Source organism: Corvus cornix, chromosome 3, assembly GCF_000738735.6.
Source record: "Corvus cornix cornix isolate S_Up_H32 chromosome 3, ASM73873v5, whole genome shotgun sequence".
NCBI classification, from domain to species: Eukaryota; Metazoa; Chordata; class Aves; order Passeriformes; family Corvidae; genus Corvus; species Corvus cornix.
In genome coordinates, this window is record NC_047056.1 from 44,484,044 (window position 1) to 44,497,102 (window position 13,059).

At 38.5% G+C, this 13,059-nt stretch overlaps 1 protein-coding gene across 4 annotated transcripts in view; it reads right to left on the reverse strand.

Annotated features, from left to right (window-relative positions):
- The window catches only part of ARID4B (AT-rich interaction domain 4B), an 89,333-nt gene that overhangs the window by 53,655 nt on the left and 22,619 nt on the right, over positions 1-13,059 (reverse strand). For all 4 annotated transcript variants that reach the window (XM_039568140.1, XM_039568143.1, XM_039568142.1 and 1 more), the window contains exons 3-4: positions 5,181-5,291; positions 399-464 (exon numbers count right to left, since the gene is read on the reverse strand). In XM_039568140.1, coding sequence (XP_039424074.1) covers positions 399-464; positions 5,181-5,291 — 177 coding nt within the window. The remainder of the gene's footprint in view (positions 1-398; positions 465-5,180; positions 5,292-13,059) is intronic.

Genomic DNA, 13,059 nt, shown 5'->3' on the forward strand with positions numbered 1-13,059 from the left:
ATTTCCTGCCAGCAGGTGGGGAACAAGAACCAATTTGAGTGATGTCATTCTCTTGTATAAGAGTTTTCCCATCAAATCCTCCAGCTGAGTTCTCCAAAGGAACAGTGACTAAAAATCAGCACCAGCCATAATTCTTAGCTTTAAGGCATAAAGAACAAAGAAGCTTGCACCAGCCTGTGCTGCATCCCCTTTAACCACAAAGAAAAAAAGCTAACATGAAGAGTATGCTCTCTCTAACTTTGCAGCATTACCTTTTATGCTTTGTGATCACATCAAGCCTGTGTAATAAGTTGAACCTTCTACTCTCATCCCATACCATATATGCACATTTATGTCAAATATTGCAAAAAAAAAAAAGTTTTTCAAAGCATTAGCAAGATATAAACCAGATTTATTACCTTTAAGGGACCCTTTATGTGGTCATCTTGGACTTCCACTGTTGAAGAATCATGCCTAAAGGTTACCTAAAAAATATAATTCAACTGACAATCACTTGATACAATTGAGCAGCATAAGCACATGCAAACATCAATAGCCCTTCTCTTACTCTCATTTTACAATTAGTCACCATAACCATTCCACTTGCTGAAAGCTGTTTTATTCATATATTTTGGAAACATGAGGGGCTAGTTATCAAAACTTCTAAAATATTTTTCATCCATCACAATAGAATCATTATCTCTAAAGGAAATGACGGATGACTATAACAAAATTGTCTAATGGCTCAAAATTATCTCTGCAGTTCTCTTAAATGATTTGAACTTCTCTAACACCACAGCAAGAAAGGAGAAAGTTTCAAGATGTCTGAGTACAACTTTAAAGAAACACTGATATTTCAATGCTTTGAAATCAAACGGTTTTAGCACCTTTATCTTTTGCTGATAAAAGTGCATTTTTCCCCTCATGGTTGAAAGACTCACACAAATACAGGACACTGCTGTCGACTAAACAAAATGAGCAACTCAAACAGGCTTTCAGTTAATGTCAGTCTAGCCTACACACAGAGTTAATTGGAAGGAAATGTAAAAACAGCTAACTTCAATCCTTCAAAACTGGAGTAAGTAAATCCTGTAAATATTTCCAAGGTATTTCCCTCTGTCATTCCCATAAAGATACAAAGGCTGTTGTCTTTAATCTACACACTGTGTCCTCAGAAAAAAAATTGGTCTGGAAATTCAAATGTATGATTAAGCTATCTGTACCAGATGCTATAGATGTTCACCTTTCATTTCATTCACAATTAACTTGGTTACACTGAAAGTCATAGGATCCTCCTATCAATTACATCTGAAGTTTTATTTTCACTCTGGTTTTTAAATTATAGGAAACTGAGAAAATCCTGTCATTACATTTTATGTACCTATGTACATTTATTAACACACACAAATGATGTTCTGATGTTCACCAAAACACACTCTTTTTATGTAAGTATATAATGTTTTACTGAGTATTTGACATAAGTAAGAATGTAACATGAGATCCAGCTGTGTAACAGTAACTCTCAACTACAGCAATCCCACATCAAATCTCAGGACTTGTTTTACAAGTGTGCCCAAGAACACGTTCTCACTGCTGTTGAGAGCTTCACTGTAGCACACAGCAACAGCAAAACTTCCTTCAGAACCACAGTGTTCTCTAACACCAACTCTCCTACAATAGCCTTCTCAGAGAGGAGATTTTAAGGAGTTTTGCCAAGAACAGCACCAACAACCAGGACTAAGGACAATCTATCTTGACTGATTAGAAAACAAATGTACTAAAATGCTACACTGCCTTCCAGGTGCTACGTAATGAAACAGTCATCTTGTTTACCTTCTGTGAGAACTACAGCAACACATACAGTTGTGAGAGTAAGTTCTTTTTTAGACCTGCACCTACCGAGGGCAAGTACTTTCTGTCCACCACACAGACAAAAGCATACTGTGTAACCAAGAGGCAGACAAAGGATTCAGGCTAGGAACTAGCCGAGCAAAGACTACTCTTCTGAACTTCATCCTGACAGATACAGGTATTTAATTCTCTCTTTGGGGGAATTTATCTAGAAAGCCAAAGTTCAGTTAAGGTGCAAAATAATCTGAAACCTAGGGTCACTAGTGGCTCGTATCAAATACTCAGTATATCAATTCTGATTTAGAGACATCTGTTTTATTTACTTTCTGTAGTTATCTTAAATGTATTTTGCAGCAAAAAGGAACTCTATCCAGAACCATGAGGCAGCCACAATGTACTCTGATGAAAGGTAAACAAAGCAAATTGCTACTGTGTATTCCAGAATGGTTTGTCTTTTTAAACAGATCTTGGGGCTTTGACTCTTTGCGGGGGGAGAGTTTTGATACCAACAGTTTTTGCTTCTTGAGATACTCATATGTGCTCAAAAAATACTGGTTATTAACAGAAATATTCAAACTCCAAACTCAGTGTGACACTGCTGGCCTTTCTTGAAGCTGAGAAAAGTGATGTCAGTATTTACTAGTTGTGGGTTTTAATTCCCAAAGTATTTAACAGTGTGGAACCTTCCTGTCTCAGGCAAAAGATTAAGACATGCAGCACACCATCAACTTGGTTAGTCTCAGCTGGAATTTCTTTTTTCTTCACCATCCTGAAAAGACAGTCCTAGTAAGTCCTTTTACAGCAGAAGCTTTTCTTATTTCTGTTTAATAAAGACCTACACAGAAAACAGTTTCTTCTGAAACCTCCATGCAGAGTGCCCAAATGCAAGTGGTGGTAGATGACGCTGCTAATTGTTTTAGGAGACACTGCCAAAATAAACTGGCTTAAATAACTCTCTTAAAAAAGCTGTAACAGATCTGATAAAGCAGACTAACACTCTTGTAACACCCAAAGTCTTGCCCTTGAGTCAAATCTGTACTGCCTTCAACACTTTTGAAAATTCCAGGCAAATCTGAAGTTTTAATGCTTTCCACGACCAAGTGTGCAATGCTGTTATTTGTTACTGTAGAATTCCATACCATGTACAGAATTTGCCAAAAACTGAATCATGAAATACAGTACCTACTGACACTGCAATTATAAGTACACAGCATCTCCATTAAATTGAATTAAGTTATTAAATTATGCTGGTGATGAGAAAGTTATCGGGAAGGTATCTCCTCAAAATATTCTAGGAAGCAGAATTCAAAAGAAGAAGCAAGTAGGTAAAAGGAGACACAATTAAATGTATTTTACTTGTCAGAAGATTACAATACTCCATATTGAAAGAATTTTGTTAGCATCCTACTTTCTCAGCAGAACATCTAGCTATAAAACTTAAATGAATGCTTTACGCTAAAATTGACAGTATGAAGTTAAGTTACTTTCCTTCTCCTCTACTAGTTCTAGAAGACTAAGGCATAAAATATATACTGGGGCCAAAAGAAACCCATTCAGCAAGTGAAAAAAAAAATGCAGAAGATAAATGACCAAAATTCCAGACAAAGCACACCTGATAATGAGAATCTTTGTTAGAGCTAATACTGGGGGAAGTATGCATGTGCCAGAAAGAGCTAAACAGATTTTCACAGAAAATCAGAGGGCCACTGTTGTTTAAAGAATACACATTCCTAGTGGAGAAAAAACAATGTAAACAGATATTGTTACAGCACTTACAAAAATCTCAACCACAAATCACATTACTCTACAAAGCAACAACAGAACTGTGCCTGAACTGCCTTAAGTGAGACAGTAACAGTGAACACACATCCCCCACACACACCTGAATCCAGAGGACTTTGTACAAAATATCCATAAACAATTTACAGAAAAACTCCATTTCATGTCAAGATCTTTCTGCAAACCTTGCAGTGACCAAACTTCAACTTATAAACCCGTAAGAAAATACTTAGCACTGAACAATAAATAGCAAGTGGCCATCTAAGGAGGTGGACTGGAAGTCCCCCAAAAAACTGAAATATGTTAAGATTTCAGTGATCTAGGCACAACACAATCCCTGTAGTTAAATACTGATGCTTAACAGCTTAAGTAGCAATAGTTAACCATTAAACCCAATGGTATTGTAAAGCATAGACCAGCTGATGCTATTAAGAGTTTTGACTAATGAAATGAAAAGACCACTAATTTGCCCTTCCATCAGATTTCAGACTAAAATCTTCTTGTTGTATTTAACATTATTATCAAATAAGTGACAATAGTCCTTCCCATCAGGGTTTATGGAGAGTGTTTGCTCTCTCCCTCAGACACACTATAGGCAAAAATAAACCACAGCATGAGGGCAGAGTCAAATAAAGCAAAATAGTTTACAGCATACAAAAGTCTTCTGTAACAGGTTATCACCACTCACATTTCACACATTTTTCACTTAAATTTACAGTAGATATAAGAAAAATATTCTGCCACCATAACTCTTGCAGAGCAACAATCTAATTTGTATTTTCTAGGTGGTTTTGATCCTTGCTCTGTAATATTTCTGTACGAGGTTAAGAGGCAAAGCAGAAAAATAGTATCTCCTTCCAAATCAGAAGTGTTTAGGGACACATTATCCCCAGAGAAATATATGGCCATTTTGCAGTGTATTGCTCTCTTTATTTCTAGAAATGATTCTTTAAATTTTCAAGGAATGTTAAAATCTATCTCTTGCAATCCCTTTTCAGAATTTTTATTTGTACTGCATGTGGCTTATATTGATTCAGTCATTAACCAGTTATCATAAAGCTTAGGTGAGATCCCCTGCTTGCTATTCTGTAGGCCTCAATATGCCGAGTGTTTTTCAGAAGGCAGAAGGGCTTCAGCTTATTCCTGAAGCATTATCTAGTTGCCACTGCTAAATGGCAGTGACCTGTGCTCCTCAAGTAAAAGCAACCATATTAAGCCTACTTTGAGTAGTCTTAGCTATTTTCTGGTAATATTCTCCCATATGTAAGCCTACATTTGTCACATTTTAATCAATTACTTTAAGGTCAGCCTATGGCATCGAAGGTCAAAAACACACAGATGACAAAGTAATGACAGAAACAGAACATATTTCTTTGTGTGGGAGTGGGGGAATCCCTCCCATCCCAACAATAATAAGCTTACTGTTATTTCAAAGACTGTACTGCCAGCCTCCAAAGACAGGACAGCCTCTTAGCTGTCCTGAGACTAAGAAGTTTCACATTGTGCCATTGTGAACATTAATCACTTTTTTACCCCCCCTCAAAAGAAGTGTTTGCAGGAAAACCACATACCTTGACTTTGACAAGCCTTTTTGCTGTCTTGATCTTGGCTTCGCAGAAGGCTCCTCTATACTTCGCACTGACATCAGTGCCCACTGTGAGATAGGGAGGCTCATCAATTGCCTAGAACAGAAAGGAAAACAATTGCTTTTTAATTACTGACCACTGGCAACACAGCTACCATAGTCCCAGCAGTTTTTGTGGACAAAGCATTACAAACAGCCCAATGAAACTGAAATTGACAGCATATGTGTATCACAGCAGTAGAAACACAGAACACAACACTAAGCTAATACAATGAACATAATTACAATCTCATAATATACATGTATCTCGTGATATAAGATCATAAACATAATAAACTGATACCACAGTTATCTACAACAAGCACCACATAGGCTTCCAGCCTCTGCACCATTTGAAGACACAGCAGGGGATCAATTCTGTTGCAATGGTAAAGACCAACCAAGCATTCTACCCTCTCCTTTAATTGCGTCAAGACCTGACAAGTCGCATGAAGACACTGATGTTTATTTCCCTCAAATAATTAAGGTTCATTTTTTGTTAGTAAATAGAACAACTCTGAAGAGATTTTGCTTTTTCACTTTTGAATAAAATAAACGATAAAGGTGACACTCATCGGGAGAGCAGCCCACGGGCAAGGTACAGTAGGAGACTGACAGAGTCTAAACACACAATGAAGGTGAAGGGTCCAGACAAAAGACGAGGTTCTGTGACATGAAACACAGAACAGGTGTTTACCCAAACAGGGAAACAAGAAATAGAAGAGGTGGGAAATAAGAGGGTTTGGGAGCAGGAGGAGAACATAGGTCAAATCAGTATACTGAGTGAGCTCATGAAGGCACAGTTCCTTCAAAGGAAGTTCATTTTCTCTCACACAACCTCTCCTAACGTAATCTGGGCAAGGAGATTCCAGATAACTGAACCACCTCAGTATCACTTCATAGACTCTGAGTCAGAAGAAGGAAAGCAGAGGGTGACATGCAAGAGGAGCAAGGTTTGTTTTCAAGAGCTGCAAGCCTCCATGGAGACCCAGACAAGAGCAGAGCAAAGAGATTTAAGCCCTTGTCGAAGCTACATCATGTTTCTGTGCCCCTACAGAGTCAAACACAGCTTACAAAAGGCATCTCTGGCACATCCAGGTTCTCAGTGGGAAAAATATAGAGCTAAATCTTCACAGGCATCAGAGACTGATACCACTTGAGACTGAGGTGCTTGCACTCAGCATCAGATTAATTCCCACTAGCTGCTTCCAGCTCCAATACATCAGAAGTAAAGGCATGGAAGTATAGTAAAGGCATACTTAAATGCTTCAATGCACAATTTCTCAGAAATTTAAGTTTTACAAAAGTTGAAATTGAGAAACATAAGATGCTACAGGGTTAACTCCTTATTAATGATGTTTTTTACATTTACTCTGTTCCAGTCTCGCCCTCTTATAGAATATATTTCTGAGTACTATAAAATCATTATCAATCTGCACTTTCTAAGATCATCAGAGGCATGAATGTGCTAATGAGCCCCTTGCTCTCTTCTCTCCCTGCATGTGTGATACGTGACTGCATGCAGAGTAGTAGGATATACTACACTGGTGGTAGTATATCCATGAACACCTATCCTTTCCTAATCCGGGTTCAACAGCAATAAAACTCCGCTGAGATTAGCAAGGAATCTGTTAAGAGTGTTGGGATTCTGAAATTCATTCTCTCCTAGCTTGTCCAACAAGTACTAGCCTCTGAGGCAGGCTGCAATGCTTTTCTCTTGCTGCACTTGGATGGACGCTGAGAGAGGGACTCAGATGGTGATAAATTTGGTTTTGGTCAGTACTCTCACTGAAGTGAACCAAGAAGTGGCTGTTTCACACAACATGAATCTGAGCAGAGGAAAGCAGCAATGTATTCTCTTGCAAAGACAGTAAGCTCTAAAAGGGGAACATCCCACCGGCTCCACTGCACTCTTTAGTGAACATAAAGAAACTCATTTACCACTAGATTGGTGATAGCATTTCATGCCAGTTCATCTTCTAAAGTAAAAGCAAGTGTGGAATACTGAGATTACTTTAACAAGAGTGACAGATCCCAGATGGGTCCACACAGATGCACACAGCTACAATTCTCCCGTAAACAAAACTTAAGAAGCTAGTTGTGTCAGTGTCAGTCTATAGCTCCCTATACAGCCAAAAGAATTATCACAAAGACCAATCCATATTATCAAGGTGAATTCACAGAAAAACATTAAACAATTTTTCTTCACTGCTACTGACACTAACTAAAAAGAAAAAAATAAAAATTTTGAGAACCAAGATAATCTGAAGCTCTTGTATTTGGTTGAAAATTTCTGGCAGAGGAACAGGCAAGTCAGCAACCAAACTTTAAGCAGGACTTTAAATTCTTATAAAGATCACAGTTACCAGTACTGTGATTACTTTATCACTACTCTTATTCTTAACAACCTCTTGCAGAAAGAATATTCATTCAAAAATTACATCTGTAAGAACTTCTGTTACTAACATACAAGTTAATTTCAATCTCTAGCCTAAATCCTTTGAAATTACTCTTATTCCTTTCACTGGAATTAGTTAATATTTACAACTGCAAAGAATTTCAAAGAATAGCAAACATATGGACCATTTGATTACCAATGTAGGTACGTCTACTAGAAATACAGTATTGGAGTGGCTTTTGAGAGAAAAATGATGAAATTAATTTCTTTAATTACCACTTTAAATCATTATATACTTTAAAACAGTATCTGAAATCTTCTGGATATATACTGGATTTTTTTCCTGCAATTTTATTATTCCATTGAAAGACAAATTACATGGGCTTTCCCCCACCAAATCCCTTAACTGAAATTTCCAAGATACTTACCTCATTCTGACAGAGTAACAGCTGAAAGTGGCAAGTTAAAATAATAAGCAAAATGTGATGCATCATAGAGAATGCAAACTAGAAAAATAAACAGTAATGATCCAAGTCTGGCATTAATTTCACATAATTCTTACCATGACTTTGTCATTTTTACCAACTCTGAGTCACCTGTTCTCAAGCAGGTTTTATTCAATTTCACCAGCATTAGAGAGATTAAAAATTAGTATACAGCTATTTTTATCTTTCTGTTATCCCTTCCCTGCTTCGTGCTTACGTCATTTATTAGATGTTCTTATACTCAGACTGCATGTATCTTTGCCTATTTCATTTTGACATGTTTTATCAGGATTTGTTTTTATTCTTTTTTTAGGCTTCTCAGAGCAGGTTACTAGGAAAAAAACTCCAAAAACAGTATGCTAAAATGCAAGCAAGCATACTGAAAATATCTTAACAAGAATCATTGCAGTGATCTTTAAAGGGAAGGGGGACTACCCTGTAATACAAAAAGTTCTGGGCTTCCTAAAATTATTGAAGGCCTCTTAAAACTATTGAAGGCCTCTTAAAACAAAACTGTACTAGCCTCATATGTTGGTGTCTCAGCCTTCATTGTATTTTAAAAGATAACGTGAATTGGCATTTACATTTTATATGTGAACATCACCTGCACTTTATAATTTAAAGATAAGAATAATCTTTTCAGTAGCATATCATAAAACCATCAGTAAACTTTTGTCAACAGCAACACTGAAAAGTATGCCTAGCACATGCCATCATTCATTTATAATGAGATCATGAACTTCTTTCATTCAGAGCAGCTTCAATACACACCCCAGGATATCCTGTCAATGTTTCTATGTCTCTATATGTAGTCTTTCGAAAATCTCTGAGCTCACACTGGAAGGAGAAAAGTGAAGCTGATGGTAATATGTCGGCGTGTTCGTTTGGTTCTTTCACTATTGCCAGAACACTGACATTGAAGATCTTCATGGAAACCCCTCACCAAGTGGGCGGTTCCAAGGGGCATCACTGTTTTGTCCGCATGGATGATCGAGGCCAGGCTACCGAAGGGGGGCCGGCTCTGCTGGGTGACACCGGGGGACGGACATCCGTCCGTACACGGATACCAGGGGACGGCTGTAGCCCGCGGGAGCCTGCGGCCGCAGCCAGGCGGGGGCTACGGAGGGGCTGTTTTGGGAAGAGCTCGGGATGAGCTCTTCCCTTCCCCAGCATTCGCTGCAGGGGGGTGCTGAGCGCTACCAGAGCGGTTCGAGCAGCGCCCCGAGGAGCTGCGGACAGCCGGGCCCACGCTCCGGCTTCGGCAAGGGCGCCGGAGGAAGACGGCGCCTGGGTGACTCGTTCCGCTCGCTGGGGTGGCCAGCCGAGCCCCAGCGATTCTCCGGGGACCTGCCGCTTTAAGGGGAGGGGCCGGAGCAGGGAAGCTGCCAGAAGTTTCTGGCTGCCCGAGCCAGCCCCGAGCGCAGCCGCCCGCCCGCGCTCTCTCCCCGAAGGCGCCCAGGGCTTCGGCAGATTAAGCGCGGATTGCCGTAAACTAAATTTGTCCCCTTAAGGCGATTGCCGGGCAAATCTGCACGCAGGCTTCCCGGGAGCCTGCCGCTGCTGGAGTCGGGCACGGAGCACCGGCAGCACCAGCTCCCGGGATGCGGCCGGGAAAACGTGCGAGCGCCGCCCGCGCCCCTGCAGTGCAGCTCCTCCGGAACGCCGCTGGAACGCGCCTGGCGTTGAATAGCCATAATCATCGGCCAAATTACTATAAAAAAAAGTGCCGGTGCTGTCTTGGGTGAGCAAGAAGGGATAAAAAGAAAAGCACTTCCTGCAGTTTTGCACTTTCCATTTGGAAATCCAAACTAATGGACAACCGCCATGCTACTACTAGCACTTAATTTTGTTTTATTAATGGGAGTAGGATGAATAGTTTCTCTGCTATCTCAATTCACAACTGCTGTGCGTGCACAGGAGTTGCAGCACAGGCTGCCACAGCTGAAAAGCTGGTTTACCACTTAAATAAGAAGCAGTCTCTAGGTGACCAGTCAGCAATTTCCACCAATTCAATGGCAGAATTTTCTTTGGCAGGAAAAGCAGGCTGCTGGAAGGGTTCTGCTCCAGCCTTCGAGCTGATTATACCTGGAGGGATTGATAAATGGCTAGATGCCCACATCATAAAACAACCTGCACGTCTTCTGAATTTGGATATTTACATCAGTATTAATAGTTTTGGTCTTCCGTGTATGAAGGAGAAACACACAGAGACCTCTCCAGAGTACTGTGGAATACACATTTTAACATTGCAATCTAAAATGGTAGCATCACGCTTTTACATGCATTTTAAAGCTGTTAAAGAAGTTGGTTTTCCAGCTTTTTTTTTTTTTACACACATATATTTTTCCATCTACGTGGGATGAAATCATCCTCACATCTCTTCTTTCAACTGTGCTGCATTACTATATTCAAATTCCTTTGTAAAGTCTGTCATGCCATACAGCAGCTGATAAAATTGCTTTACATTGTGCTTTACCCATAATCACATCTAATATGGTATGTGTGAATGTATTATTTTCTATCTCCTAATCTGTATTCTTCTGCACCATGCACAGGATGTTCCAAGTAAACCACATGAAAACAAGATTAAGTATTCAATCTAGAAACATAGCAGACATGGTTACTGTCTGCTAAAAGCCTGCAGGACTGCTTTTGGAGTAATACACAAAGAGAAAAATCTTCCCTCAGTCTTTCATGTATATGAAGTTTGAAGAGCCAAGATTTCAGTTTGCATTAAACATTCAAAATTCAGCATTTATATACTCTACAATATTCCTGAGTCAAGAAACTAGTGATATATTTTCAGCAAGCAAAAACCACTCAAACTCTCCCACAACTAGTGAAAAGAAGGGACTAGTTCTGAAATTTTTAAAATTTGTATTTCAATAACCAAGGTTCAGGAAAAGCTTGTTCAAGATTCAAGATTCTCCCCCGATCCCGCATGGCATCCAAATTATTACTGAGTTTCAAAAAGAATCATTATAAGGCTCAAAATCTGATTCCTTTTTTTATCCATAAGTAAGCACGAGGAGCAGTGGCAAAACTTTTTTCCTACTGCCAATGGTATTTTGAAGTTATTTTTCCAAGGGAAGTGTTTTCTCACTGTTTGCCTATCATCCATAATTTAAGACTGAAACACAGTTTTCAAGTGGAACCATTACACCCATACTTGACTATTCCATCTACAGTCATCCCAGTCCCACAATTTAGTGGGAAAACACACCAATAATACCCCACTACTTCAATCCAAAACCAAGCCAAATCTTAAAGTCTTCTAATGAAGGGCAAAAATTTCACATAGCTGGTATCTTAAATTCCATTTCCATCCTGCAGAGTTAACAGCCTCAAAAGTCATTCAATAGGCTTTCAGAAACTTTTGGGGCAATGAAGTCTTAAAAAAACTTTAATTTTCAAAACCAGTTGGTTTTGGGTTTTTTTTTAAATCCAACACCTCCTAGACAAGTTCTGAAAAAACATTTTCATGAACACAGGTGAAAAAGACACAAACCCTTTAAAAATTTTCTCCCCAAATTCTAATGCATTTGACTTATAGATTATTACCTTAAATACTTCCAAACTGCAGTAAGTTCCACCCAATAGCAGAGATCCGCCTACACACTGCAGAATCAATCTTTTAATAGGCAAAATCACAGTGTAATTAAGAGTGCAAGATTTTGCTTACAGCTCAACCTGCTGTAATTCAGAAGATGTTCAACTTCATAGTAAGAACAGACATCTTCAGGAAAAACTATTATTATAACACTTTATTATACTCAAATTTGCAGATAAGATCTTTATCATTGATTTCAAATACATTCCTCATGTATTTTCAGAGTGACAAAGCTAAGAAACTTCTAAAACCTTTCTACAAACCATATCACCAAGGCACGCAACTCCTCAAAGGCAAATGAAGCATCTGAAACAAAGACTGAAGCCCTGAAAATAAAAAATTTGTTTTTTAAAAGTAAATCCATTGGCCCATCATCCACCTCCCAGAAATGAAAACACCACAACAGGAAACAGGAGAAATTTTTCTGAAACTTGCAAACTACAAAATAGAATAAAAGGCAGTGATATCTTCCACATGAAAAGGCTATTACATGAAAGCCCAAGAATAAGGATGTTCTTTGAGCAAATTTTCTTCTGGCTGAAAAATCAGATTTTGACTTGATATTTTGGTTTTGTTACTGTTGTACATTTCATAGAAAGGCAGAACTATTAATTTTGAAATTTATGAAGGAAAATGGTTCAATTTTATCAGTATTTGCCCACAAATCAAAATTATGGTAGGAAACATCCTGACCAAACCAAACATTTACAAGTTATAAAGGGGGGGAGGGGAGCTTCTTGTAATGAAACCTATTTCCAGTTTCAATTTAAAATCTACAGGAAGTTTCAAGTAACACCTCACCAATCTTGTAACCAAACATTCTACAGCACGTAACTGTGGCAAAATGTCATTGTTGTCTATCCCCTCGACCAAGGTGGAAGTTACCAGAGCTTAGTGCACTGATGTCTGGAAGCGTTAAACCAACTTCTGACAGCTTTAGCCTTCTCTACAGTTGCAAAGCAGATATTTTCTTTATTTCAAATTAGATCACTCCAGTGCCAAGCTTATTTAAAGTTCTTAAAGACTTGAAAGGGTTCAAAAGCTGATTTTCCTTTCCAAATAAAAGTGAGCTGTGAAAAGGATTTACAGGTTCTAAGATCATGAAGAACCAAGAGACCCAAAACAAGAAATTCAATTCAGTAATCACAAGTAACACTTCTTTTATTCATTATATCTGTATTAAATGCAGAATGGATTTTCATTATTTTTACTTATCCAAGTAAAGTTGAATTTTTATGAAACTAATTCCTTTTTTTTTTTCTTGGAACTGTAAGTTGATGAATAAAATTATAAAAATATTTTAACTCCACTAAGAAAATGAGACATAATAATT